Genomic DNA, 26,613 nt, shown 5'->3' with positions numbered 1-26,613 from the left:
TAAAAAATGGAGTGAGGGAAAGAAATGAAATGCAAATATAGAGGAAAGTCAACAATCCAGAGAAGTGAAAAATATTACTTTCTTTTGGGATAAAACAAATGTCATAGAACAGGAAGAAAGACAATCACACTCAGATAGCACAGACACTTTGACTGTGATCATCTCAGAAACCTGTGGCAATGCTCCAGAGAAGAGCTGCTAAGAATGGTCTGCAAAAACAAAAAGAAAAAGGAGTAGAAAGTTGGGGGGGAGGGAGAGCAGGAAAGGATAAAAAACCCAGAGAAATTACTTTTCCTGCCTTTTTATTTCAGCTGCTTTGCTCTTGGATCATCTATTTTTTCTTGCAAAGACATCAGAGACAAAAAGTGAAGGAAAGAGACAAGGAAATAGCTCATTTGCTAGGTTTGAAAAAGTAACAACAAAAATAATTCTTTCAAAAGCCAGTTAAAGTTATCAATAACAGAGAAAGACAGCTCTTAGCTTTCTCATTCCTTGCAGTCAAATCTTAAGAAGGGACCTGAAACTAATTTATTCACCACTGGAGAAAATGTGCCTTTTGCAGATGTTTCCTCATGCCCTACTCTCATGACTGAGGAAAAGTACGATGTTGCTTTGTAATTAAGAATATTTCTTTGGTGAGTGAATATTAAAAACCAACAGCTTACAGGTCAGAGAATTTCCTTAAACACATTGTCACGTGTATACAAGAAACAGATCAATGCAGTGATGCCAAACTGATTTTTTGCCTTTTTGTTTTTGTATATTCTTTATATATTTGTAGTTCTGTAGTCTATTATTGTATAACTACACAGATTCATAGCTAGCATTTCACCTACCCTGTTAGACAGAAAGACAAAACATTACTAAAGGTTCCAATCCTCTGGGGACCAAGGTTAAAACCAGCTTCTCGAGATACTTTCTCATGAAGTTTAGTTAGTATCTAAAGGGGGTGCTTCAGAAAAGGGTCAAACAGGGGGAGAATTACCTCATCATCTGTGTCTCTAACTGCAGATTCTTGTCAGTTATGCTAATTTGCTAAACACAGAAAATTGTGCCCGCTTTATGTTATGGTGTGCATCTTTGCCACATTTTCAGCATGTATTCCAGTGTGTTGTGCACCATAAAGGATTCTGTATAAAGGTAACCACATTTTTATCACCTTACTGTGTCTAACTTGTGATTTTAGGACCAAAAAGGCATTGGCAGGACTGCTGCTGGAATTCTTTCCCCCACATATTCTGTTGTATTCACTTACTGAACTTCAGGATTTTACTAACAGAATAATTTCCAAACAGAAGAAATACTGTTTAGGTGGAAAAAGATACACCTCTCTAATACTAATCAGTGCAAATAGTGATGCAAAGGGTGAAAGGAAATATGGAATATTCCTCTGTGGTACTGAAACAAACCAGCATATTCCTAGAGCAGAAACTATTATGTCCTTCTAACCTCTTAAAAACAAACAGCTCAGTACCTTTCTTGTGCTAGGACAGAAGTGACTGAACCTTCTTAAATAGTGAGCTATAGCTTTAGATCTTCCTATTGCCAAGATTTACTTCCTATGGCTTAGAGTCATTGGAGAACACGTCCCTTCCAATCTAAGCTGTTCATAGCAGATGTACCACAAGGACTTATGAGGGCAACAGTTCTGGAGTAGTTCAGGGACTTGGGAAGGCAGACAGTGTATTGCCCCTTTGCAGTCTGGGAAGCTGGCTGTACCACGGGGTTATGTGGCAAATTGGCAATGCTCCCCTTGACAGCCTTTATTGGCTCTTCCTGCACCCCAATGAATTACTCACCAATTCCCCTCCAGTATAGCTTAGCTGCTGATTACAGAACTTAATCTCTAGGGTGGAAGCTACACTTTACAGGACTTATATTTTACAAGATTCATATGGCTAAAGACATAAAACAGATACTGAGAGAGTAAGACTGCTTCACCTTGCTCTGTAAAACAAAAGGCGCATCCATTTTTCAATACCACAGCTAATACCTATAATTTGAATTTAAAAAAACCTTCCATAGTGTTATTGTCTTGTATTCACCATACACACAACAGGTGAAAACAAAAATCTGCTATTTTGAGCTTTTTGTTCTATAATATTAGCTCTCCCCTTTTAGCATAGTATTTAAAAATAGATTAATCCTAACCAAAAAGTGCTGTGGTTGAGGCATACGTATTTGTGCTGGGTCAAGCTGAGATGGAGTTATTTTTCTCCACAGCACCCCTCACAGTGCTGTGCTTTATATCGGTAGCTAGAAAGGAGTTGATAACACAGCAGAATTCTGGCTGTTGCTGAGCAGTTCTGGTACAGCATCAGTGCTGTCTCTCCAACATTCTGCCCCATCACCTCCCAGTGGGCTGGGGGTGGGCAAGGTCTTGTGGGAGGGGGCCTAGTCAGGACAGCTGAGTCAAACTGACCAAAGGGATATTCCATACCGTACGACATTGGCTCAGCAATAAAAGCTAAAAAGAAGGAGGAAGAAGAGGGTATACTCATTATTTACAACAGCTACATATGCTGAAGTCCTGCTTCCCAGGAAGTGCCTGGATATTTCCTGCTGATGGGAAGTAGAGAACAAAATATTTGGCTTTTTTTCTCTTCTCATGCATGTGACTTTTCACTTTTGCTTTAGTAAATTGCCTTATCTTGACCTACAAGTTTTTATCCCACTTATTTCCTTCTCCTGTCTTGCTGAGAAGGGGAGTGATAGAGTAGCTTGGTGAGCACCTGGTGACCAGCCAAGGTCAACCCACCACAATATTCTACTCTTAATACTGTTTCTTTTATTTGTCAGTCGACTAACACATTAAGATTATACTCTTCAGTATCATATATGATACCTCACGGACTCCCTTCTGTCAGTTAAATTACAGGCTGACTCAACATTTAGAAGTTTAGGAATTATGTGAAAGTTACCAATAGAGAAAATCTGAGCTGCAAAACAGAATTAGATGCTTGAGCCCCACAATACATTTAATTATCAATTATTTATAAGTATAACCCATGAATTTTAAAAGTCGCTATTGTAAAATAGTTTGGAATGATAACAGGAATAAATACTAAAAACATGCTTTAGGCATATTAGAGGACATAAGTAATCTATCTTACATTCATTTTTAATAGCACTGTTGCACATATAAATTCCAAGTGCTGTTATTTGTTAAACTTGCATAAATTCATGCACAGAGCCAATGCTTACAGAAAAACATCAGGAAATAACAACTATCTTTATGTTACACAGTCACAAGTTGGGTAGTGTCACAAGAAGGGTAATTCTGCATGACAACATAACACTTTCATCATGTTCTAGTTTTGAGGAGAAATTCCCTAACGTAGTTTTTGGAGAAATCTGATTTGTTTTTTTTGGGCAAGGCCTGACCAAGCTTCTTAACTCTAATACTATTTCTGATATCCTCATCTTTGATTTTGCTTTTTATTCATAAATATTATCACCACATTAGGACAATATTATCACACTACCTCTGTAATTTAAGTGTTTTGAGCTGCCATATTACATTACACTGAATACCCATTATCTGTTTAACTAGTACCTCAATTTTTGTGACCAGTACAGGAATATTTCTTTCTGTCACAATGCTCATCATGCTTTAATTTACATCTCTACACTTCCCTAATAGCAATTAAAAAATGAAAGAAATTTGTAGAAAGAGGATATAGGGACAGGATGAGAGCAGCAGCTCCAAGTGTAGAAACAGAAATCACAACTGTTCAACTACTGGTAAACATAAACTCATGCACACGGACAGCATGTTCTCTAGGGTGCCTAGGGCTCTGCATGTTAGAAAATACCTGGCAAGTTAACACAGCACCAAACATTTTGAGAAAATCCATCCTCAGACAGAAAGGGAAAAGGAGCTGTAAGAAAACTGTGATGCGGTGTGATTATAGCTGCTCTGGAGGTCATTTATTGAGAATGATGTACAAGTGGTCACACAGACTGATTTTTCTTGCCTGTCAGATATGTCATCAGACTCTTATATAGTATCCTAGAACTTGGCCTTCTATCATATAAATATATTTTTTGACTACTACAACATAGTAGCACAGCTCAGGAAAATGGAAAGTGTTCTTGTATCTTTAAAAAATATGAAGCTGATCTAAACAAGGACAATATGAACAACTGTAAATTACAGGTAAAATGTAGAAATATGAGAAGGCAGTTCAAAAATTAGTTTGAAATACATTATGCAAATTGCATAGCAAGTAGCAATTTTTTTTCAAGTCTATGAGGATCAAATAATTTGGTATAAATGCAGTTCCATCCTGCATCACTCCTAAAGAAATACATTCAAATTGGACAGGGTATTGAGAAGGATGAGAAGAAGGATTAAAGATATGAAATATCTTCTGTTCTATAGAATCATGACACAAGTATGGTGATTTTTTTCCCCATAACAACTGGAGGACATGAAGGCAAAACAGCAGGTGCCAAGTTCAAAGCAGACAGAGAAATAACTTCACACCTTACATAAATAAATTGTGTAACTTCTTGCACAAAACTTTGTGGATTTAAGGCATTTACATAGGTTCAAAATAGGGCTGAATGATTCTACTGAAGAAAGAGCTCTACAGGATTCAAAATATAAAGAACATTGCTAGCTTAAGAGTGGTTTAGCTACAGTTGGGTTGAGGCCTTAATTTTCTTTGAGGATTTTCTATCCTTCACTGGAAAATCATTACTGACCAGTGCTAGATATGGCACACTGGGTATATAGTCTGTTATACAGAATTTCTGATTCAGAAACAAATATTTCCACCCTTCAGTTACTTAGGTTTTCAAAGTGCAATATGAGTACTTTCAAGTATTTATCTACGAGTAAACACTATAAAGATGGTCATTAAAAGCACAACTTTTAAATGATCTACCAATATTTCATGTGGTTCATAAATACAAGCTAGGGTTTTATCATAAAATAAGAATTACATTAAACATTTTTCTCCATAGTAATACTGGGGAGGCTGGGATAGAAATAAAACCAAGTAATTCTACTTTTCAGACACTAAAATTAAAATTAAAACTTGGCTGAAGAAAGGAAATCAGGCGCATCCCAATTTACCTCAAGAAATTCCTCCCTTATGTCTGTCCAAAATAACTATGCCAGAATCTTACTCTAATGCCTCCAATTCTATTGTCTACTGTCTCTGAATCACTGAATGGCACTTTTATTTTTCATTACCAGATTATTTACTTTGATGCCATCCTTGTAACAAAATTTTGCTGTATTCACAGGATACAGCCAGAGAAAGCACAGCAGTTTGCACAGAATTTGCAAGAATTGTTATAGATGGCTAATCATTATCAGAAGCTCCTAATATCTCTGCAGATTTTACAATAACTGTTCAGTTTACTTCAGGCTTTTTTTTTACATTTACACTCTAATTGGCACAGTCAACAGTTAAGTTACTGCTGTTACTGTTAACTAAAAAATGAAGTCTGGATTTGCAGTATAATCATCTTATTAAAATATTACAGTTATAACAGAGAAATACATTGATTAAAAAAAGAAATCAAACATTAATAAGTATTCAGTTATCCGATCAAGAAAGATACAGAAGTACACAGTATTCCTATTACTTCTGAATATTTTATGATGAGGGTCCTGGAATGAATAATGATTCTTTTTCACTCAAAACAAAGATATGGAGTCTCATCTCTGAATCCATGGCAGATACCAGCTAATTCTACGCACGAGTCAGAAAAAACCCACTTTATCTCAAGCATGGGTGTTCATGAAGATAAATTACTTATAGATGCATAAAATATATTACAGCATGTCAGAGACTGAAATATTATATTTTATGACTTAAACATTTTCTTAAAGGACTTCTAAAACTGTATTACAAAAGCTGAAGGGAGGACTACCACACCCTGAATGGGGCCCTGACTGAGGCCTTACACTGCTCCCTGATGAAGATAAGATAAAGCAACAACTCAGGGCTGGGGACAGTCACAAAGCACAGGCTTAACACCTCCAAGATGAGGACCACAGCCCCAGGGCTATCAGCTGCCAGGCTCACACAGACCCTCCACCAAAGGAAAGGGGGAGGAGAGGCTTTGGGTGTGTGTTGGAAATGTCTCTGGTCAGAGGTGCAGTGACTGCCCATCCTCCACTGTGCCAAGGAGCCCAGCTGAGGGGTCCTCACCGTGGGGGAAGCTTATCCACAGCAGAAGGGGTGACATGGCCCATCACAGGGGCCCCCCTCAAAGGGGTCTCCAGACCCTGCACCAGAGTACCAGAGATGATGCAACAGACCCTCAGTGTTGCAAGGGACAGTGTCAAGCCAGCCCCTGCAAGAGGAGGCACGTGGGCATTCCCACCTGGCTCAAAGTGTATATTAATCCACGGGATTCTGCACTCTGTGGCGTGTGGTGTGGTGGCGTGTGGTGGTGTGGCGTGTGGCAGCATGTAGTGCCATGGCCACAGCAGCGGGGGACCCTCACCACCAGCAGCCCAGATGGAGGGGAGCAACGAGACATCGTTGGGACCCTCGGATGGGTGATCTGCTTCCACCTAACCCCTGTCACCTCTCCCTGTTCCCCCACCCCCACACACACTTCTGTTTCATTCTTTCCTTCTTTCTCTCTTTCTCTTCCTCTTTCTTTCTCTCTCTTTCTTTCTCTCATTCTTTCTCTCTTTTCCCTTCTCTTTGCCTCTCTACTGTTAAATAAAATACATCCATTTTTTGGCAGCAATATTTAATCTCATTTGGTTTTAATCTTGTTTCTGGGAATATTTTGAAACTTCTAAATTCTTTCCAGTTTATGCTCAGAGACTTAGCTTGCTTTGCTTTTCTGGGTTTAAACTGGATCGTAACACAGCATCAATAAACTAATACAGTTTGTATTATGAATCTTTTATTAATTTTTAAATAATGGAAATAGAGAACCAGGGTAACAGAAAGGAAGATACACATACAGCTATTATTAAAGTGTCACAATTATTGTTGTGCTTCCAGCACTACCTCTTGTGCATATGGATATTTTTACCTCATGATATAGAAGATGCCCCATCCTCAATTACATATTATAGATCAAAACTAAACCTGGATAATACAAAATACTGAATATGAGAACTTCTGTTCACTTTTTGATTTCCTTAAATTTTAATGATAGCATCTTATCAGTAACTTTTCCCCCCAAAATTTTGAGGTACTTCAGAACAAAAATTCTACAGACGCTTTCTTGATCAATTTTTCCACATTTTAAAACATTTTTGTCATCCACTATTTAAGAAAATGAAACAAAATAAAGAAAAAAAACACCCAAAAAACATATTTTGAAAAATGAAAATTGGAAGACTGAATACAAATTTCCAAGATAAACTTCTTTTCGATGAAGATGAGGAAATTCTATATAAATGCATATCTAAGCATCATTCATATTAATTTTTTTAGTTCCTTGGTGGAAATGCTGTAATTATGAACACAATATGAATAGGTGAAAGATTTTTAATACTTTGAAGAATTTAAATTTGCCACATATTATTTTAGAACAGCTTTTTCTTGTGACTTTGTTATAAAACATCACCACAATTTCTTCTTTTATTTTGAAATCTGAATTTAAACTCATATTTTTAGTATTATTCAAAAGTAAAACCAAATCTTTGGTTTGATATGAAGCAATATAAAATACTTTAAAAAATTATTTTAGAAATCATTGTTTCAGTAATGGTAGAGTCAAATAGTTAAAACCACTTCTCATTGGTTCTAAAGAATAAAATTTCTGTCTTAAATTCTAAGGGCCCAATATATAAAAACATGTGCATTTCTTAGATATTAAAGAAGTAAATGGAAGATTTTATTTTAAACATCAACGAGAAGACAGTGTCTAAAATTTTGATGCTTTATGTAGGATGCATATTAATGATATACACACCATGCAAGTATATATTTACCTTCACAGGATGGAGAGGATCCTTCAAACTGCAACTGTGCATTCAGTTTGCAGGTTAATATATCTTGTCCAACAAGGGTGAAACCAGGATGGCACCTGTACTTCACAAAATCTCCTGAAAAAAGTATTGAAAAAAAGCCTCAAAAAATCCTTCAAACAGAAGTATATCAAAATATCAGGTGGAAGATGAAATAGCTTAGTTTAACTAGAATTTAAGGGAAACAGAAGACAGAGAAAGAAATATTATCTTTTTACCTATTTCAAAGTCATCATCTTCTGTGAACAAATCTGCATGTGGAACTGTGGGTGGAGGCTGACACTTCCTGAGCTGATAAGCTGCAAATTTAAGTGAAAAAAATTAAATACTGGTGTGTTAAGAAGTATTTTACAGAAAATTCATTTCATATTCACACCTCCCAAATTTCCAGAGCTGCACTGAACCTCATGGTCTCTCAGTTAGAACATTTTCCAAGTTAAATATCATTATATACATGAGCATGGTGAGGCACTGGAACAGGTTGCCGAGAGAAGTTGTGGATCCCAGGAATTATACAAGTCTAGGTTGGATAAAGTTTGGAAAAACCTGGTCTAGTGGAAGATGTTCCTGTCCATGGCAGGGTGATTGGAACAAGATGATTTTTAAGGTCCCTTTAAATTTAAAACATTCTATGATTCTTTGACTCTTTAAACAAAGTCTCGTCTGCTTTTCAAATCTGTTTCAATAAATTGTGAGTGATCTCATAAAGAAGGTGACCACTGAAATGGTTGCTTTTAAAATGGAGTAGAACGCCTACAACAGTTGAAGAAGCCACTTCTGGATTAAAAAATTCAAAAGAGAAATAAAGATTGTGTGCATATACCAAAGAAAAACTCTCCCCTTCATGGAACTAATTTACTGTCAGAATAAAATTCTCTGGGCAACTTGATAGTCCTATCCACTTTAGTTTTTGCTTCTCAGGTTAAGGGCAGTGGGTGACCATGCATCGTGACCTCTCTTTTAGGAGAAAAGTACAGACAAGGAAAGCATTTCAGATTCTGAGTAACAATTTCACAGAGACTTCCCCATGCAAACACGTCCTCTTCAGGTACTCTCTTTCAGTGACATTTACTTCAGTCTTTGTGAATTAATTCATTGTATATTTTTAATTTACAGTCCAGAAGTCTAATAATCTTCCATTTAATATATATATTTTTGGGCGACTTAGTCAGAACTAGAGTTATGGTTCAGCTTTTCACTTCTGAGTTAGGTGTTTAATTTGCACCACCTTTAGCCCTGCATGTAACTATAAACAAAATATTTTGCTGCATATCAGTCTTTATGCTATTGCTCAACCCTGCCACAGCATCCCAGAAACTTTTCCCGCCATGAGCCCTAAGCATGGTCAGCTGGAGAATAATTTTGGTAAGGAAAGTTAAATCTTACTGAATAAATAGGTCAAAGTAATTAAAAGAGTAAAAGGTCAATATTAGATGGTAATGGTTAACATTAAAGATAAACAGTTTATTAAAAGCCCCAAATTAACATTCTTAGGATATTTTTTTAATATGTAATTTAAAAACACTCATATGTACTGTTATTAGGAAAAAAAAAAAAGCAAATATATGAGTCCTGGTAAATCAATAAACCACAAAGTTAAGAACTATTTTTAAAATTCACTAAATGATTGTGGTAACTAGATGTTAATTATATAAAGAAAACTGACCATGAAAATTGAGGACAAAGAATCCTCCTGTTGAAAAGTCACTGTGAAATTTGAGGAGGACTTGGTTGGTAGAACTGTAAGCTGTTTCCAGAGCTGTGTTCCCACTGAAAACTCCTAGCTGAGGTGAATTATGGTCAGGACCATCCCTGGAATGTGAAACATAAAAAAGTCAGCTGAAAAACTAATGTTCTTTACATTCAAATTAACAGTCTCTTTCTCTGGAGAGCAGTTTAAATTTTTGGAAAAAATATTTTTCCTAACGATTTAAAATGAGTTTCTTCTCTTTTTATTTCTAGCAACAAAGAATAATCTAACTTCAAACAATGACTTTTTTTAGAGACCAGGCTACTTTGCAATAGTTCTTATATTTACATGGGCAAGAAATCTAGTAGTGGCAGGAAATTTTCAACGTGTGTTTCTGCCAAAAATTTTCATGTACACATCAGATGAAGAAAAAACCAAAAACTAGAAGACTTGCAATGCTATCGTATTTCTAGCATTTTGACCCAGGTGCTACAAGTCTTCAACTCATGGTTAAAACAGAGTCGTGGAAATTGCAAGTTACTCTGCCTTTTAAATCAGTTCCAAAGATTCAAAGGCATGTCCTAAGGAAAAAAAAAAGAGAGGGAAAAAACCAGAAAAAATGTTTGTGTTTTGTGTTTCTCAGCAGTAGGATAGGATACCCAAAAATAAATATACTCCAGTAATATGAGGCTTCATTCATTTCCAGTATCATAATATAGAACATTTAGGCCTGAACAGTTAGAACGAATAAATAAACAAAACTCCCTGCTCTTATAACTGAAGTAATTTTTGCGCTCTACATCACCTATTTCTGGTTATTTTGTATGTTACATGTAACAAATCTAAACTAAATGAAAAAGCTTTTTTGACATGTTATGTTAGAAGGCTTGAGATAATCTACAATGTCTATGAAAGCTGTTAGCTTTTGACTTTTCACTGTCTTTCAGAGGGATATTTATTCATCTCAGTTGTATCATTAAAAAGTCAAGCATTATATATATATAACATGCCAGAGAAGACAATCTATCATGTATTTCACACTCGTGTTTGCAGGTAATGCAAATACCAGAGGCAACCAAATGGCTGTTCAGAAACAGTTCCGCATCGCTATAAAATAACTGTCTGAAAAAACCTCACCACTAGCTATAGAATAGTGGACCAGCTGGGAGATCAGAGCAGCTGACTCACACAGGAATAAGTTACATCGTATATTCTGTGCAAACTTTTCCTGAAGTATCTGTAGCATGTATGAGAAGTCACTTTACACAGCATGTGGTGTAAGGACCAGGGTTAGGCAGAGATGACATGTCCAACATCTTTGGCATTATCTAAGCCTGCTCTTGAGTGCAGTAAATTCCTATACAAGAATTTAGACAGCTCTAAGTCCTCTTCCTTCAGCTGAGGTCACAAGTTGAATGGGTTCGGGTGGAAAGAAACACAGATTCAGAGAAGAGGAACATACAATATGAAGCTTAAAGACATGGAGGTACAACGCCTGTAATTCTGGGGTAGAAAGTATAAAAAATATGTCTATCAGGCATATTGAATATTGAATAAATATTGAAATATTTAGAAAATTTAAGAAAATCTTACTTAATGCCTAAATTAGTTAATGTCTAAAGATGTCAGAAAGTTTTGCGAAAACTAACATATATTGCCTGTATATTCATGGGAACATGAATATACAGACATAGTGTAGGTTATTCAACATAATGTAGGTTATTACATCACTTTGACCTTACATGGCCTCCACTTAGAAAAGCGAGACATTGAACAAGACCTGATTGATAACTGAATTTGAGCTTCTAAGTACTTTTGGAACAGTACTCTTTAAGAGTTCAGACAGTGATATTTTTTTTTTTTCAGATAATCTTAGAAGCTGTTTTATGCTGTTCTTCAGCACATATAACAACCTAAAGACCACTGCTAAGAAAATCTGTAGCTTGGGACAGTGAGACTTGATAAATCAATCAGAAAAAAATCACTACTTCAAAAAACCACATACCAAACTGCAATGTAGTCATTCACAGGTTCAGTCTGAAGTAAGGTAAAGTTGATATAAATCCCATGGCCTGGAGGTACAATAATTAACCAAGTACAGTCCTTGGAATTTGGGTATTCATCTGGAAATCCTGGAGAATAAACTGTACCATTCTGAGCAGTTACATTATAGCCACAAGGAGCTGAAAAGAAAACAAATGAAAAACATTAGTAGTAGAAAAGTTTTTCATGTTACAAATGGAATATCAAAATGCTACCAAATTCTTAAAGCTCCACAAGACAAGGCAACCTAAGTGTTAAAGACAGCCTTTTCCTTGGTTGGTTGCTTCTCAAAGAAATATTGACATTTCTAAGAATAATTTATGCTGATGTCTTTTAGGTTTCATTTTTTAAAATCCATCAAAATCTACTGGGAATATTTTTTTTTTTTGCGTATAATTCTTGAAACTTAGTCTGCACACCATTTAAAAAGGGGCACCTTTTGCTGGTATTCAAGAGTAAAGACCAAATAAACAAACAGGTCTTGCATGTTTCCATCCAACTGAACTCAAACTGAACTGGAATACAATTCTGAAAAAAAATAGGCTGATTGTTCTTTCACTAGTCCAAAACCATTATGCTTTATTTCTGACAATTTTGAGTAATTTTTAATGGTGATCCATTTGCAGATTGTATGCTAATTATCCTTATGACAAGTAAAATGGAGATACAGATACAAATTTGTGCACACTTGCTGAATGAAGTCTGTAGCCAAATCAAAGCTATGAAAAGGCTGACTTTATTCAAGGGTAGCAAATATGTGGTAATGTGCTCTTTCAGTCTCAGTTTGGAAGAAGTGACTGAATATGGATGAAAGCCTGTATCCAAGTAGACATACGGCCATTAATGCAGATTAATGAGTCTCACTCATTACAGTGAGACTTTAATCTCATTTATGGGCACTCAGTCTTGCTCTAGAACATTTCTCATTAACTCTTACTATCAAGCTTATGTTATTATTGTCAGGGTTCCTGTGACTCTTCTTCAGACCCTCTTCATTTCTTTTTCAACTTAACAAGTGATGGAAAATAAAAAGAGAAAAAATTGATAGAAGGAAAAAGGAGAAAACAGGAAAGGAAAAGGGAAAAAGGAAGAAGGACTGAGAAATTGCAGAAGGATGTCATTTTCTGTATGGTTTAAAGCTGCTATGTCATTGTGGTAGAAAGTCACCTGTCTAGTTGATGAGTAGCACTTTTTGGAGAAGTTCTTTTGATAATCACTGGATTTAAAGGACAGGCTAAGGAGGCTTTAACCACTTCACTTTCTTCATCCATATTAGTACTAACTTGTACGATGCATTTAGCATGTTTTCTGTCTGGACACAGTCCTGTGCAATGTGCTACAGGATGATTCTGCTTGAGCAGGAGGTTGGGCAAGAGGACCCACTGTGGTGCCTTCCAACCTGACCCAGTTTGTGATTCTGTGATTCTGTGAACAGAATAGCACCTGCTCCTGAATCACGAACCTTTAGTGGCCAACAAAGGAAACCAGGTAAGGAAAATGAAGGGTTGGTTCTATCTGTCTGATTTCTGGTTGCATGTAGAGGCCAAGGGCATCTGACACTGTCTGTCAGCTCTAGGAATTCTGATGAAAATGTGACTCAAGCCCAATTTTTACTGTTTCCTAACCCCCTACATTCATGCCATGGTCACATTGTCTGGTCTCAGAAATCTACTCTGTATTCTCCCCAGTACTCCATGTTTACAACTAAGACTGCCTTGACAATTATGTTTACTACATGGAAATACAACTCCTGAGACTAATATTACTTTCTAATTAACATAAAGGATTTTTCTGATTGAAGTATATTTTGTATAATTAAGTATATTTATATTTAAATATATTTTGAATTTACTATATTTTTGACAGGTTTATTAATTGTGTTAATGATTGCATTCATTTTTTATTTTCCCTTCATTACTCTCTAATACTCAAGAAGGAATGCAGATTGACTGTATCTCAGTAAAGACAGTCTAATCCCTCTTATATGATTGTTAGCCATGAAAGATCAATAAATTGTGTCAGAAAAAAAGTGTCACAGGTAACAAAACTCTAGCAGAATAGGTAATAAACCCAGCTGTTACTAGGCTTTCTCCAAAGATATGTGAAAATCACAGAAAACATAAAATTAAACAGAAATAACAGGTTACATTTCACTCAAGATAAAAACAGCTTCAGTTTGAATAAACAAATCACTCTAAATTAATGATGTTATGTTACACTTTGACTGACAGGCATGAAGAAATAGATTTTTGAAATGGGTAAGTGTATAATCAAATCTTCTAAACTTGCAAATTCTAACAGTAGACCACATGTTGATTTATAAATGAATGAATTCCCTTCTATGTGTTCTCATGCCCATTCATACCTAATTGCAGACACATCACTGTGCATGGAAAGACAGTAAACGGTTTTAAAACTCCATCCAAAGATAGATCCACAAACCTAGTTAGTCGTTTACTGACAATTACATGCGGTATACCAAGACATCTATGATAAATCACTAGGACAACTTTACTGCACAGGAGTAAGGTCTTAGAGCATGACTATATGACAAGATTCTACTATGGTTACTTGAGCAGAAATTAATATAATTTTCTCCCATATATAGATTCTCAGCCTTCAGAAGTATGTGCAATCTTCTGTAGAAAGTTTTTGATTTAAACTTCTAAGAATACTGGTCATAGCTAGAAAAATTATTTAATTCTTTTGCTGATTTTTCTCTCAGACCCATTCTCAAATTACAACAATCAGAGTAACAATTTGTTTTCCCTATAGAAAAAAACACGAACATTTATATGTCATAATAATAATTTCAGCAGTACTAGGTGGAATTTTCATGCACACAGACTAATTTTCCACAAAGCAAGTAGTGTGCTAAGTGAGACAGAAAACTCTTCATGCTCAGTCAAAACACAAAGCAACCTGCTGTTTGTTCAGAAATGGTAGCTATATATGTACACAACTGCACACACAATAGAGTTGCATGCATTCGGGCCTCAGCTATGTGGAGGAGATGTAGATGACTGTGGGTAGGCTTGGAAGGTAGGATTCACATGCACAGGAATCAGGCCAAATGTACATTGTGAATTACAGAAATGTCAGTAACAGAGGAATGCCTTCTTTGAGTTAGAAAATGAAGATAAAACCACTGAATTAAAACAATCTGGATGAGGAGACAGGGAAAAGTAAGAATGACTTTGTCTTCATGTCATTAAAAACTAATTATTTCACTTCCTGCATGTCATTTCAAACTGAATATATCTTATTTACTCTTGTTTCATCTAAGAAAACAGAAAATGCTGACTTATATAAAAAAATCTGAACTTCTCCTAATATACACCTTCATGTATTTTAGGAAACATGTTTCTCTGGGGAGTAAAAAGGAATAAGAAATGATAGAATGCTGATATGCCCTTTGGTGCTCCATCTTGTCATAGGTTAGCAAGCATAGTCCCAGAAGGGATGTCCTTGCTAAGGGGTGCTTACAGCTTCCTCTGGGACCTGATAGAACCTATCAGCTGGCCAGTTTGAATATGGACAATTCTTTAAGCCACTTAAAGTTGTGACCGCCTCTGTGATCCGCACTTAAGAATAGACAAACTCCCACCCCAGCTCTCTCTCGTTTCCGGCGCTGGGACAGGTGGCTGCAGGCCCCGTGCGGGGGCCAGCGGGCCCAGCCAGGCCCTGCTCAGGCCAGGCCGGCCCGGGCCACAGTCAGCCTGGAGTCGATGGACCTGTTCCATCTGTGGAACCCACCCCCCCACTGCCTTGCCGTGGGCAGCCGGAGCAGCTCGGCTCTCCCCCCTCTCCACTGCGATAAGAATAATTCAACATTCCAGCTGCAAAGCTGCAAGGCCGAGGTGAGATTAGCCCTTTTAGTGCTATGAAAAGCTGAAAACCTGAGGGAAGAGAGAGAGGAGATGCTTAAAGCTGAAATTCTGTTGTGAAGCTATGATATATCAGAGTATCCCGTTGTAATTTCATGAAGATATGGGGGGCGGAGTGTTCAACTCGTAAGCAAAAGCACCTCTGCTGAGATAGGCAGATGCTGACGGAGCTGTAATTTCATGAGAAGTTTGGACAGGGAGAGATGGACCAGATGAGGACTTTTGCTCCAAACGGGAAAGGAGAAAACCTCGGTCCCTAGAGATGGACCAGATGAGGACTTTTGCTCCAAATGGGAAAGGAGAAAACCTCAGTTCCTAGAGGTGCTCCCAGAGATAGTTCTAATGATGAAGATGAGGAAGACCCTTCACTCCCAGGGAAGGAGAAGGGCCTCTGTTTTTTGTTTCTGAATGGCTCAACCTTAAAATTGTACCCCAAAAAACTTCAAGAGTGGACCCTCGAAAGCAGTTGCGGGAAAAGCTGCAAGTCAGGGGAAGGGACTCACATGCAAGCAGAGAGACTCTTCTTCCTAAATGGACTGAACAATATTTGGAAGTGGGTGGCTGTCTCGTTGTGATAATGTTTTCATATCACGAGCAAGAAGAGACTTCTCTTTCTAAATGGACTGAAAAAGGTTATTATGGAAGTGGTAAAGAGACTGAACATCTGAAGGGTTGTCTTTTTACATTGTCAGTGGGAGAAGGGAGGAAGGTGGGGGGAGGAGGAGAGTTCTGAAGGTGGTATAATTTTTTTTCCTTCTTTTAGGTCTGTTAATAAACTTCTTTATATTCTTTCAAGTTTGGTGCCTGCTTTGCATTTCTCCTAATTCTTATCTCACAGAAGATAAACAGTAATGAGTGTTTTGGACCAAACCACTATACATCTATATCACTACTCAAGAATATTATGGATTATTCTAAGGTGTTTTTACAATTCCAAAGATATCTTGATTTTGTGTTAGATCACATGAAAACATACTCTCCCAATACCAATCTCCTGTTTTTAATCATGGTCAAACCAGAAGAAACCCAGTGCTATTCTCACATGTAGAATGAAATATATTTGATCTCTTTTAGGGTAAGAAAATACAACTGAATATATGTGATTTTTTGTTTTCTATATGATTTAATTGTCATGGGAAATAATCCAACAAGTTCATATGATATTTTTAAAGGTACCATAGAATAGTTATTGTGCTTTCCTTTGTTTTAAGACCTCTGTGAACTGAAACAAGTATTATGAAGTATACCAGTTTATTACTTTAATCCATTTAACTTTAATTATGCTTTCATCAGAAGAGAATCTTTATTCATATTCATATGATCATATTCAAAATTTTTCCACAGTTTTAATGAATACTGGTGCTAATCAGAAACAATACATGATTGAAAATCAGAGAGATATAGAGTTATTTTTTTAGAGTTCATAAAACTGTGCAAGATAGCCCTATTCCTAAACAAACAAAAAAAAACCAACAAAAAACCCAAGCTGATAAATTGCTGTATTTTTAAAATATATATAATAATGTGACATATAGTAGAAACATCTGGGATACTTAAAATTTCTTTTATCAACTTTTATTCATGCTCCTACTCATCCTATATGTAAATGTCCATATAGTGTAGATATATATATAAAATATATATAAACTATATAGTATATATATACATAGTATACATTTTGTATATATGTATAACTATATATAGAATACCATATACTATATATATAATGTATATATTTATATTATATAGACTATATATAATTAAAACAATTAGAAGTGCCATTTTGTGTTTGCTGTGTCTGCTAGATGTATCATAGATAGATTGCTGCTAACCTTATTGAAAATTATGTTTTTCCATTGAAATGTCTTAGTTGTAAAATACACAGATATAATTAGTATTTTAAAATTATTAAAATAAATTCCTAAACCATTATAAGGATTTTTAAAGATATTCTTTCTTTAGCTGAAAAATTTCCTTCAAGGCTTTATTAGTGAGAAAAGGGGGACAATAAGTCACCGCAGGTACATCACCCCAAAATTGCTCTGAAACTAATAAAAATCAGGCTAAGGCATCTGTCCCAAAAAAGCTTAATTTAGGATTAGGAAGAAAGGAAGAGGTGGATAATCTTTATAAAAATAAGAGGTGTTGAACTCTGGCTAGGTTTCTAACAAATTCTAAAAACACTGAGTATTAACACTTTACACTTTTATGTAATTTTCACGGATATTTTAAAACTTTACAATATTTTTAACATGAAGAAAAATATTATGTATTTGTTTATATTGAACTTTTAGCACTAATAACTTTGTATTTTCTTCCAAAACATTGATAAAGTTGTCTCCATAACCTAACTGCTTTTGAATAAAAGTATCTTCTTGAAATACTCCTTCACACCGAGTTTAAGATAATTTCTGGTAGTATCATGGATTGGCATAATCAATACAACTGACAGATATTAATAGGAACAATAAATCACTGTCAAGGAACGTGATTCATAAAACATTTATGATTTATTAAAGCAGATAGTATTCTGCCTTTATCTGCTTACACTACAGATTACGAGAAAGGCACCGTTCTTCAGCAACAGCTGCATTATGTACATGCACACAAACAAGTAAACAAAAATCCGAAAGTACTGTGAGTTCTGAAGCAAAGGTACTACCAGAAAGTTACCTTCACATCTGGGGAAATGATAGTTCCAATTTCTGTTGATTCCATGTTGACAAGTGAGAACAGGCTGCCCCCTCAAAACATATCCAGGATAGCATTCAAATGATACTGACTGTCCCACACTGTAATCTGAGTTGACTATGTATCCATTCAAAAAAGGAGGAGGATCGGGGCAGTTCTGTAACTCGTAAGCTGGAAGAGAACAGAAGTACTTTTTATTGCCTCATCAGCTCTCAACACAGGAAGCACACATTAATATAAAATCTGTAATACATTCAATAATAGGTAAACACTGGAATGCCAAGCTCCAGTAATTCATTGATTAACATGTAACAAGAAATAAATCATCCACTGGGACCATACAAAAATATTTTAGTAATGTACACAAAGTCATTCATTACTTAAAATTTTATGAAAGATAAGATTTTCACAATCAATTGGATTTTTAATATATATTAAACTATGCCCAAAAAATCACCTGAACAAAATGAAAAGAATTAATGAATGACTTTAACACAACAGAGCACCATAAAGATCTAAAAAAATTACACAAATATCTATGAAGGGAAAAGGTAAAATTGCTTTAATGATTCCTCATATTTCATGTTGGGTTCTGTGTTACCAAAGACATCAAAATATTATCCAATGAAACACATTTAATTCATAAAAGTCAGTGTGATGAAAATTCAGAAGGAGCTTTCATTAATAATATTTACTAAGATATAAAGATAATGTAAGCAGTTCCATATGAAGCAAACAAAAAGACTGCTTTATAAAAATGTTATGCAGAATCATTTGCAAACAACTTCACATAGATAAGAGAGTAAGTGTCATTTAAGAAATAAGCCTTAAAGAGATGAATGCCCTGCTCTCCCTGAACATTCAATTTTCAGTTAAGGAATACTACTCTCAGAAGAAAGTCCAAACAAGAATAGTAATACCAGTGTGCTCTATATTCACATGTGTTGTTAAGTCCAAGCTCTAAAAATGCCGTAAGAGAATATGACGAACATATTCTTGAACAAACTATTTTGGGTTTTTTTTCGAAGTTAATCTTTACAATATGAACATATTCATCCTATAAGTGAATATCTATTATTTTGAAATAGATTATTTAAACAAGCCATTTCGGCAAGATTAAGCTAAACATATACCTCAGATATGCTTAAATGCTTACTTAAAGTGAAGTTTGTACTTAAATGCTTCACTGGAGTACAGCTACTGTCAGTAAGTTTTTTAGTCATTGCTAATTACAGTCATCCTATACAATAAAGAGAAGATTTATTTGACACAGCCTTCTTCTCTTTCCTAATTCCTTCAGTGAATCCAGAATTCAGTGTTTGTAACACTAAAAAATTGGAAAACATTTAGAGGTACTAGAAATACTCCGAAATTCTCTAAAAAATCAGATCCCCCTTCTCTCAAATAACAAAAAATTAAGAAAAGAAATTCAAAACCAAGGAAGAAAAATTAATTGCTACTGAAAGGAAATACAAAAAGGTTTCTTTTTCCTAAATTGTGGTTCATTAAATTTTGTGCTAAATCTAGTAATAGCTCATTAATTTTTAATTTTATTATTACTCCTACTATCATTTGTGTAGTACTAATACAGATAATGACATTATTATCAACATCTTTATGCAAAATAGAGTACTAGAAATATTATTTAAGAGTACAGAACTTCTTAAGACTGAAATATTAACTATATTAAAAAATCTATTTAGCAAATCGTTTAAAAATAGATAAGAAAATTATTCCAGAAGGTCAGGGGATCTCACATATTTTTTTTTTTAAAGATGCAGCACTACATTGCCCAGCATTTACAACAATAGTGTTTTGGAACAATGACAGTAAGTACTGGAATTTTTAAACTTTGATTGTAGAACCTTTTGAGGATATGAATACACATGAAAACCATCCTTCCCTTTTGGTTAACTTGTTATGAGATAGTATTCATAGATTATGTTTTGAAAGTACTTAATGCAGTTGCAGAATTTTTGCAGCTAGTGTTAAAAATCAATTTCAGAAAAAAAACCCCTCTCTCACAGATCTACATAAAAAGGTAATACAGAAACAACTCAGGTGAGAGAGGAAATACTGAGAGATTTGACAGAGGTGTTCCATAGACTAAAGAAGTGATGACTATGTATATGTATCAAAAGAGATAAACGGGAAGGTGATGGATATTGGGGAGTGTTGAAACTTGGCTTGATAAAAATTATATGGAATAAGAGGTGGGTATTGTCTTGGTTTCTGTCAGGGAATAGTTAATTTCTTCTCAGTTTTTTTTAATTTGTCTCATGCTCTGCCAGTGAGGTGGCATGCAAAAAACTGATAAACAAAATGGGAGGGAGCATAGCTGGGACAGGTGACCTGAACTGACCAAAGGGTGTTCCACACCATAGAACTTTGTGCCTGGTACATAAACTGGGAGTAGTTACCCAGAGGGGTGGCTGATCTGGGTTCAGGGAAGTGGTTCTGGAATCAGCCAGCAGGTAGTGAAGAAATTGTAGACTGCAATGGGGTCTCCCCTCCGTCTCCTCTTCTCCAGGCCGAACAGACCAAGGGGCCTCAGAAGCTCCTCATATGCTTCCCCTAAAGACTCTTCACCATCTTTGTTGCCCTCCTTTGGACTCTCTCTAATAGTTTAATGTCTGTCTAATATTGCAGTGACCAAAACTGCCCTCAGGACTCAAGGTGAGGCCTCCCCAGAGCAGAGCAGAGTGGGACAATCCCCTCCCTTGCCCAGCTGGCGATGCTGTGCCTGATGCCTTCCAGGACACAGCTGGCCCTCCTGGCTGCTAGGGTCACTCATATTCAACTTGCCATTGACCAGGACCCCCAGGTCCCTTTCTGTGGCACTGCGTTCCAGCATCTCATTGCCCAGTCTGACCGTACATCTGGGGCTGTCCCATCCCAGGTGCGGAACCCAGCACTTTGCTTTGTTGAACTTCATATGGTTGGTGATTGCCCAATCCTCTAATTTTCTCAGGTCTCTCTGCAGGGCCTTCCTGCCCCGGAGGGAGCCAACAACTCCTCCCAGTTCTTTTTTATCTGCAAACTTACTCAGTATCCCTTCCAGTCCTGCCTCCAGGTCATTCACAAAGATGTAGAAGAGCACAGGCCCTAAGATGGAGCCCTGTGGCATTCCACTAGTGACAGGTCACCAGTCTGATGTCACCCCAGTCACTGTCACCCTTTGTGCCTGACTCATGAGTCAGTTGCTCACCCATGACATGATGTGTTTATCCAGCTGTGTGCTGGACATTCTTTCCAGAAGGATCCTGTGAGAGACAGTATCAAAAGCTTTGCTGAAATCCAAATAGATCTCATAAACCAGCTTCCCTTGATCCACTAGGTGAGTTACCTTGTCATAAAATGAAACCAGGTGTGATAAGCACTTTCCTCTCATGAAGCCATGCTGGCTGTGACCAATGACTGCGTTGTCTTTCTGGTGCTTTTTGATACCTTCCAGAATAACCTTCTCCATAACGCTACCAGGCACTGAAGTGAGAGTGACAGACCTGTAGTTTCTGGGGTCCTCCTTCTTGCCCTTCTTAAAAACTGGGACAATGTTCACCAGCTTCCAGTCAGCTAGGACCTCTCCAGATTCCCAAGACTGCTCAAAAATCATTGAGAGATATTTTGCAATGACATCAGCCAGCCCTTTGAGAATTCTGGGATGAAGAATCCCATCAGGTCCCACAGATTTGTAGACAGCATCCCTTACAGTCATTTGGATTATAAATGAAAAACCAAAACCTACCTTTGAAAATTCTAGTCACTGTTTATTCAGAAATGCCTATGCTTTTTGCCTGTTGTAAATAAGGCAAACAAAACACATACAAAAATTTTGGGGGTTTGTTCTGGAATTTGTTTCAGTAAGAGTAGAACCTGTACCTAAAGCAGATCACCATAAATTTAAAATTCAGTCAGTTAGAGGTGAAAGCACTTGCATGTGAGCAGAGTACGATTGTTTGTTTTGTTATTTGTTATTTTAAAAAATAAGGTATAAAACTTTAAGATACTCTACTTGTGTTTTCTGGTATGAATCCTATAGATGACTCATAAATTATTGGTCAGGTGATCCATGTGCCTATTATATCATGATTTACAGGCCACTCAAGAAACATGTTTTATAGTTTTAGTATAAATATGAATTATATTCTTCTTTGTCTTTTTGATATATGCAATAACACATGATTTAACAGAGCAATTCATTACTCAGTACTCATGACTAACAAATACTGCCAAGAAATTCTGATGTCACACCTTGCAATAGAAAGCTCTTTTTATGAGTGTCATGCCCAAAGATTTGTTTGGTACTGAGCTTTACAAACTGAGATTCCATTTCACTGCACACAAAAACTCTAGTGAGAGCCTGAAATAAAATGTAAAGGAAATCTGAGAAAAAGATTTCATTCCAATGCTGGCAGCAGTCAAATACTTAAAATTTAAAATTATATAAACATTTGTCATTTCTTTGTGCAGTATATTTTCCGCTGATAAAAAAAGATTGTAAGCCACAAAGGAAATGTAATTGATTGTCTGCTATCTTCTTGCTATGGTTCAAATGTATTTTCTGTCTTACATAAACACTACGGTGACTTACTGTTTTTCAAGTGCCACATACTTCTGTAACACCTAAACATGGAAATAACTGCTTTACAGAAAAATGGTATTAGCAGAGAATTGAGCATGCAATCACTCAAATGCTAGGAGAGCTCATAAATAGCTCACTTAAAACTTCCATTTAGGCTTATTGTACATTCCTCCAGTATCATGGTGTGTATAACTAGACTCAGTAAAAAACTCCACTTCTTAGACTAGGCTAGCCTACCATGGGTTTTGTTGGAAGGGCCCTTTAAATTTGATCTAGTTCCAACTTCCCTGCCATTGGCATGGACATACTTCAGTAGATCACAGTTTTTAAAAGTGCCATCTAACCTGACTTTGAAGACCTCCAGGGATGGGGCATTCACAGCTTTTCTTGTTTCAGTGTCTAACCAACCTCATCTTATGTTCCTTATGCCCAATCTAAATCTACTGTCTTCTGATTTAAAACTGCTGACCCTTCTCAATAAAGGCCTTGGTGAAAAGTCTCCTCTCTTCCTCTTTCATAAAAGACCCTCTTAAATACTGAAAGGCCACCGTAAGTATTCCCTGAACCTTCTCATTTCCAGGCTGAACCCCAACTCTCTCAGCCTTTCTTCACAGAAGAGGTGCTCCAGCCTGCTGCTTATTTCGTAGTCTTCCTCTGGACCCACTTTAACAGGGCCGTGCCTCTCTTGTGCTTGAAGCACCAGAGTTGAATGCAGCACTCCGGGTAGGGTCCCAAGAGAGCAAAGCAGAGGGAGAGAATCACCTCCCTTGATATCCTGGCCATCCCTCTTTTTACGGAAGCCCAGGATTCAATTTGCTGCAGCCCAAAATAGGACTGGCAATCCGGAACCACAGTTTATTGCTGTAGGCACCAAAGAACATAATCTTTACAGATGCCATGACTCAAGACTAGAATCACGAAGCATCACTTAATGAGTTAGAAAATAATCTGCTACAAGGCCCTCAAAATATTGTACTTTGTTTCCTTTAGCATTCCCGATTTAGGACATCATCTGAAACCATTTTAAAATGCAATAATTTTTCAACAATCCCCTTTTCACTCTATGATTCCTATTACTCAGAAGCACCATCATAATCATCTTTTTTCCAGATAAAGGCCATTGGATTTAACATGTTAAATCATGTTTTGTATGTGCATGAGTGTTTGTGGAAGAAAATGAGGGCAATTAGAACTTTATTCTTTGTATTTTCTGGAACATATTGCTCAAACTCTCAAATGTATGAGAGTAATATTATTACTTCATATTCAGCTTTATCCTACATTGAAATTCAGAGCAGACTGAAAATACTCTTACAGTTCCAAATATAGGAACTAGGATTTCCACAGTAAAAATAATACAAATCAAACATTTATTCTGCTTCCCTTAAAGAAGCTCTAGTCTTAAAGGGAAAGACATGTGGAAAAAAAACATGTTCTAGAAATATGAAAAGCTGAGGTAACATTAATATGGACAGGAATTACAACCCACAAATGTCTTATGAACCATTAGACTGTGTTCTTCTGTGTACTAAATTTTGTTATGAATCTCTCAAAGGCCATAAAAGCTATTTATTTCTTCTGACCTAGCATAACTTGGCTTGCCAATCAAACTTCCATGACTGTTCTTCTCAGACATAGCGCACAGAGGCTGTTTAGATCCCAGATATCAAGATTTGACAGATATGAGGGTCTCAGAAACTCAAGATCACCAGTCAAATGAGATATAGAAATGTTCTTTTAAGTATTTGTGGTTGTTTCCTCTCTTTGCTGTTCTACATTGGTGGCAAAACCACAACACTCATTACAAGTCAGTCTTTCTCAATGCTTCTGCTTTTTAATTAAACAGTACAATAGTTATTTCAACAGTAGAAAGAATTTAAATAAACTTAAATGTTGCTGTTTAAAAAATTAGGCAAAGTCCTTTCATTATTTTGCAAAAAAATAAAAATAATATATTATAAAATTTATTTTAACTTCTTCCAGTAGTTTAACATGCAATCACTATGAACTTCCTTCTTGCTACAAGTGAAACAAAAGGTTCCACAACACACAGAAATTCAGTAATCCATCTTTAACATAATGAAATACCCACCATTCCCTATGTATTGCAATTGCAAAGCTGAAGGGAAGGAGAACATGAAAATATCAAAAAAACAAAAAAGATCTGATCAGCAATAGTACTGAGAGCTGTAATTTCCCTAGGGTTCTGCTAAGGATACAAAGCTTTTTAATGCATTGAGAAATACACAGTACCTAAGTGATTTAGGTTATATATTCAAATCCTGTGCTGTGAGAATTCACAGGCTTAAGGACCAGCACTAGCTCCCTACAAGTATGGGTAGAAAATATTTCACAGTTCTCAGTGTGCACACACTTTTCGTCATAAAAATAATGTGTTCAGAGTACAATCCCAAGCTATATTAAGATTCAATCTCATAACCATTTACTGCCTTCAGAAAATCAGTAGAAAAATTGAGAAAAAGCATTAATTTCATAATTCACTCTACAAAATTCATATTCTTTGCTTTCCCTTGAGATGAGGGGTTATCAAAAACTTATCCTTCATAAGATGCTAAGATCTCTAGAAAGCTTCTTTTTTATTGTAGCATGCAAGCTTGATTGAATAAGCACAGCCGTCACCCATCTCCCTTTATTTTAGATTGGTATCTACAAAAAAGGTATTTGCCTGGCAAAAAAAGTCTGCTACCTTAGTGTCCTTACCTATTCTGGTTAGCAGAAAAGGCAATTATTTTCACTTAAAAAAATCAGTCCTTGAACTGAACTGTGTTTAGTACCATACAGTAAAACCCACAAATTTAATCTTTAACCTGATCTGTTGTATTTAAATTTACATTAAAAGGGATTTGACTTAAGCTATGTGAGTTTGTGGGCACTCCTAATATGCAACACATTCACTAAGACAACTAGAATGGATTTGGCAAATGTTACTGTAACTATGGATTCCTTTTGCCTATTCTTCTTTTTTTTAAGAGTAAATTAAATTAATTTCATTATTAGAAAAGCAATGGTTTTTTACTTATAAAACTTTTTTTCCCCAATCACAGTACATTAGGACATCCTAAAATGAGATCAATTAGAAGCAGTCTGAAAAAAACCATCTGCTTAAATGTGTAAAGAGGTCAGGAACTCAGCTCCAACTGTTTTGCTTTGCAAATTCATTTCTAGAAATGACAAAAGTGGAAAAATTAACTGTGTGAGCATCAATTGGACTAAAAATAAATTCCTTGCTTTCCATATATGACATGATTCTTTTTGCCCATAAGAAGATTTTGAATGTGACATCCATACCAAGCTCTCATATTTTGTTTCCCTCCCACATTTATATCCCATGATTAGCAGTTACGGAAGACACGGCATACTAAATTGAGTTGTGACAAAGAATATTCTGACTGGGTAGCCAGCAAGTCAAACAGAATTGGTATTTATGGAGTAATGCTGCATCTTTCTCATCAATAAGGGCTTTATTTCAGAACTGTGAAATTTAACTGAAATCGGCCCATGGTTTCAAAACTGCATAACAAAGGTATATTCAGTAGCATTACAGCCAGAAAACAAAACAATGCTCAGTTCCATCAACAACAAATCAGGCTTGGCATTTGATTTACTGAAAGGAAAACAACACTTCTAATAGGGAAGAATGGAGAAGGAAAAGAGAAACATTGAGTAGCGAAGAATTATTTTTTACATCGAGTTTCAGCAATTGCAGATAGTCTAAGAGGAAGAGAGAGTTATTGAGTAATAT

The 26,613-nt window shown here is 36.1% G+C and overlaps 1 protein-coding gene and 1 long non-coding RNA gene across 2 annotated transcripts in view; one reads left to right on the top strand and one right to left on the bottom strand.

Annotated features, from left to right (window-relative positions):
• CSMD1 (CUB and Sushi multiple domains 1) overlaps positions 1–26,613 on the bottom strand; it is a 1,120,396-nt gene that overhangs the window by 100,911 nt on the left and 992,872 nt on the right. The window contains exons 42-46 of the mRNA XM_069011476.1: positions 18,251–18,439; positions 11,653–11,830; positions 9,624–9,769; positions 8,176–8,256; positions 7,922–8,035 (exon numbers count right to left, since the gene is read on the bottom strand). Coding sequence (XP_068867577.1) covers positions 7,922–8,035; positions 8,176–8,256; positions 9,624–9,769; positions 11,653–11,830; positions 18,251–18,439 — 708 coding nt within the window. The remainder of the gene's footprint in view (positions 1–7,921; positions 8,036–8,175; positions 8,257–9,623; positions 9,770–11,652; positions 11,831–18,250; positions 18,440–26,613) is intronic.
• Positions 1–26,613, top strand: part of LOC138108593 (uncharacterized) — a 62,436-nt gene that overhangs the window by 9,747 nt on the left and 26,076 nt on the right. Inside the window, exon 2 of the long non-coding RNA XR_011150017.1 lies at positions 20,044–20,097. This is a non-coding gene — a long non-coding RNA (uncharacterized lncRNA). The remainder of the gene's footprint in view (positions 1–20,043; positions 20,098–26,613) is intronic.

This window comes from Aphelocoma coerulescens, chromosome 3 (assembly GCF_041296385.1).
Source record: "Aphelocoma coerulescens isolate FSJ_1873_10779 chromosome 3, UR_Acoe_1.0, whole genome shotgun sequence".
Lineage (NCBI taxonomy): Eukaryota > Metazoa > Chordata > Aves > Passeriformes > Corvidae > Aphelocoma > Aphelocoma coerulescens.
The sequence above is the reverse complement of the archived record's forward strand: the minus strand, read 5'-3'. Positions and strand labels throughout refer to the sequence as shown.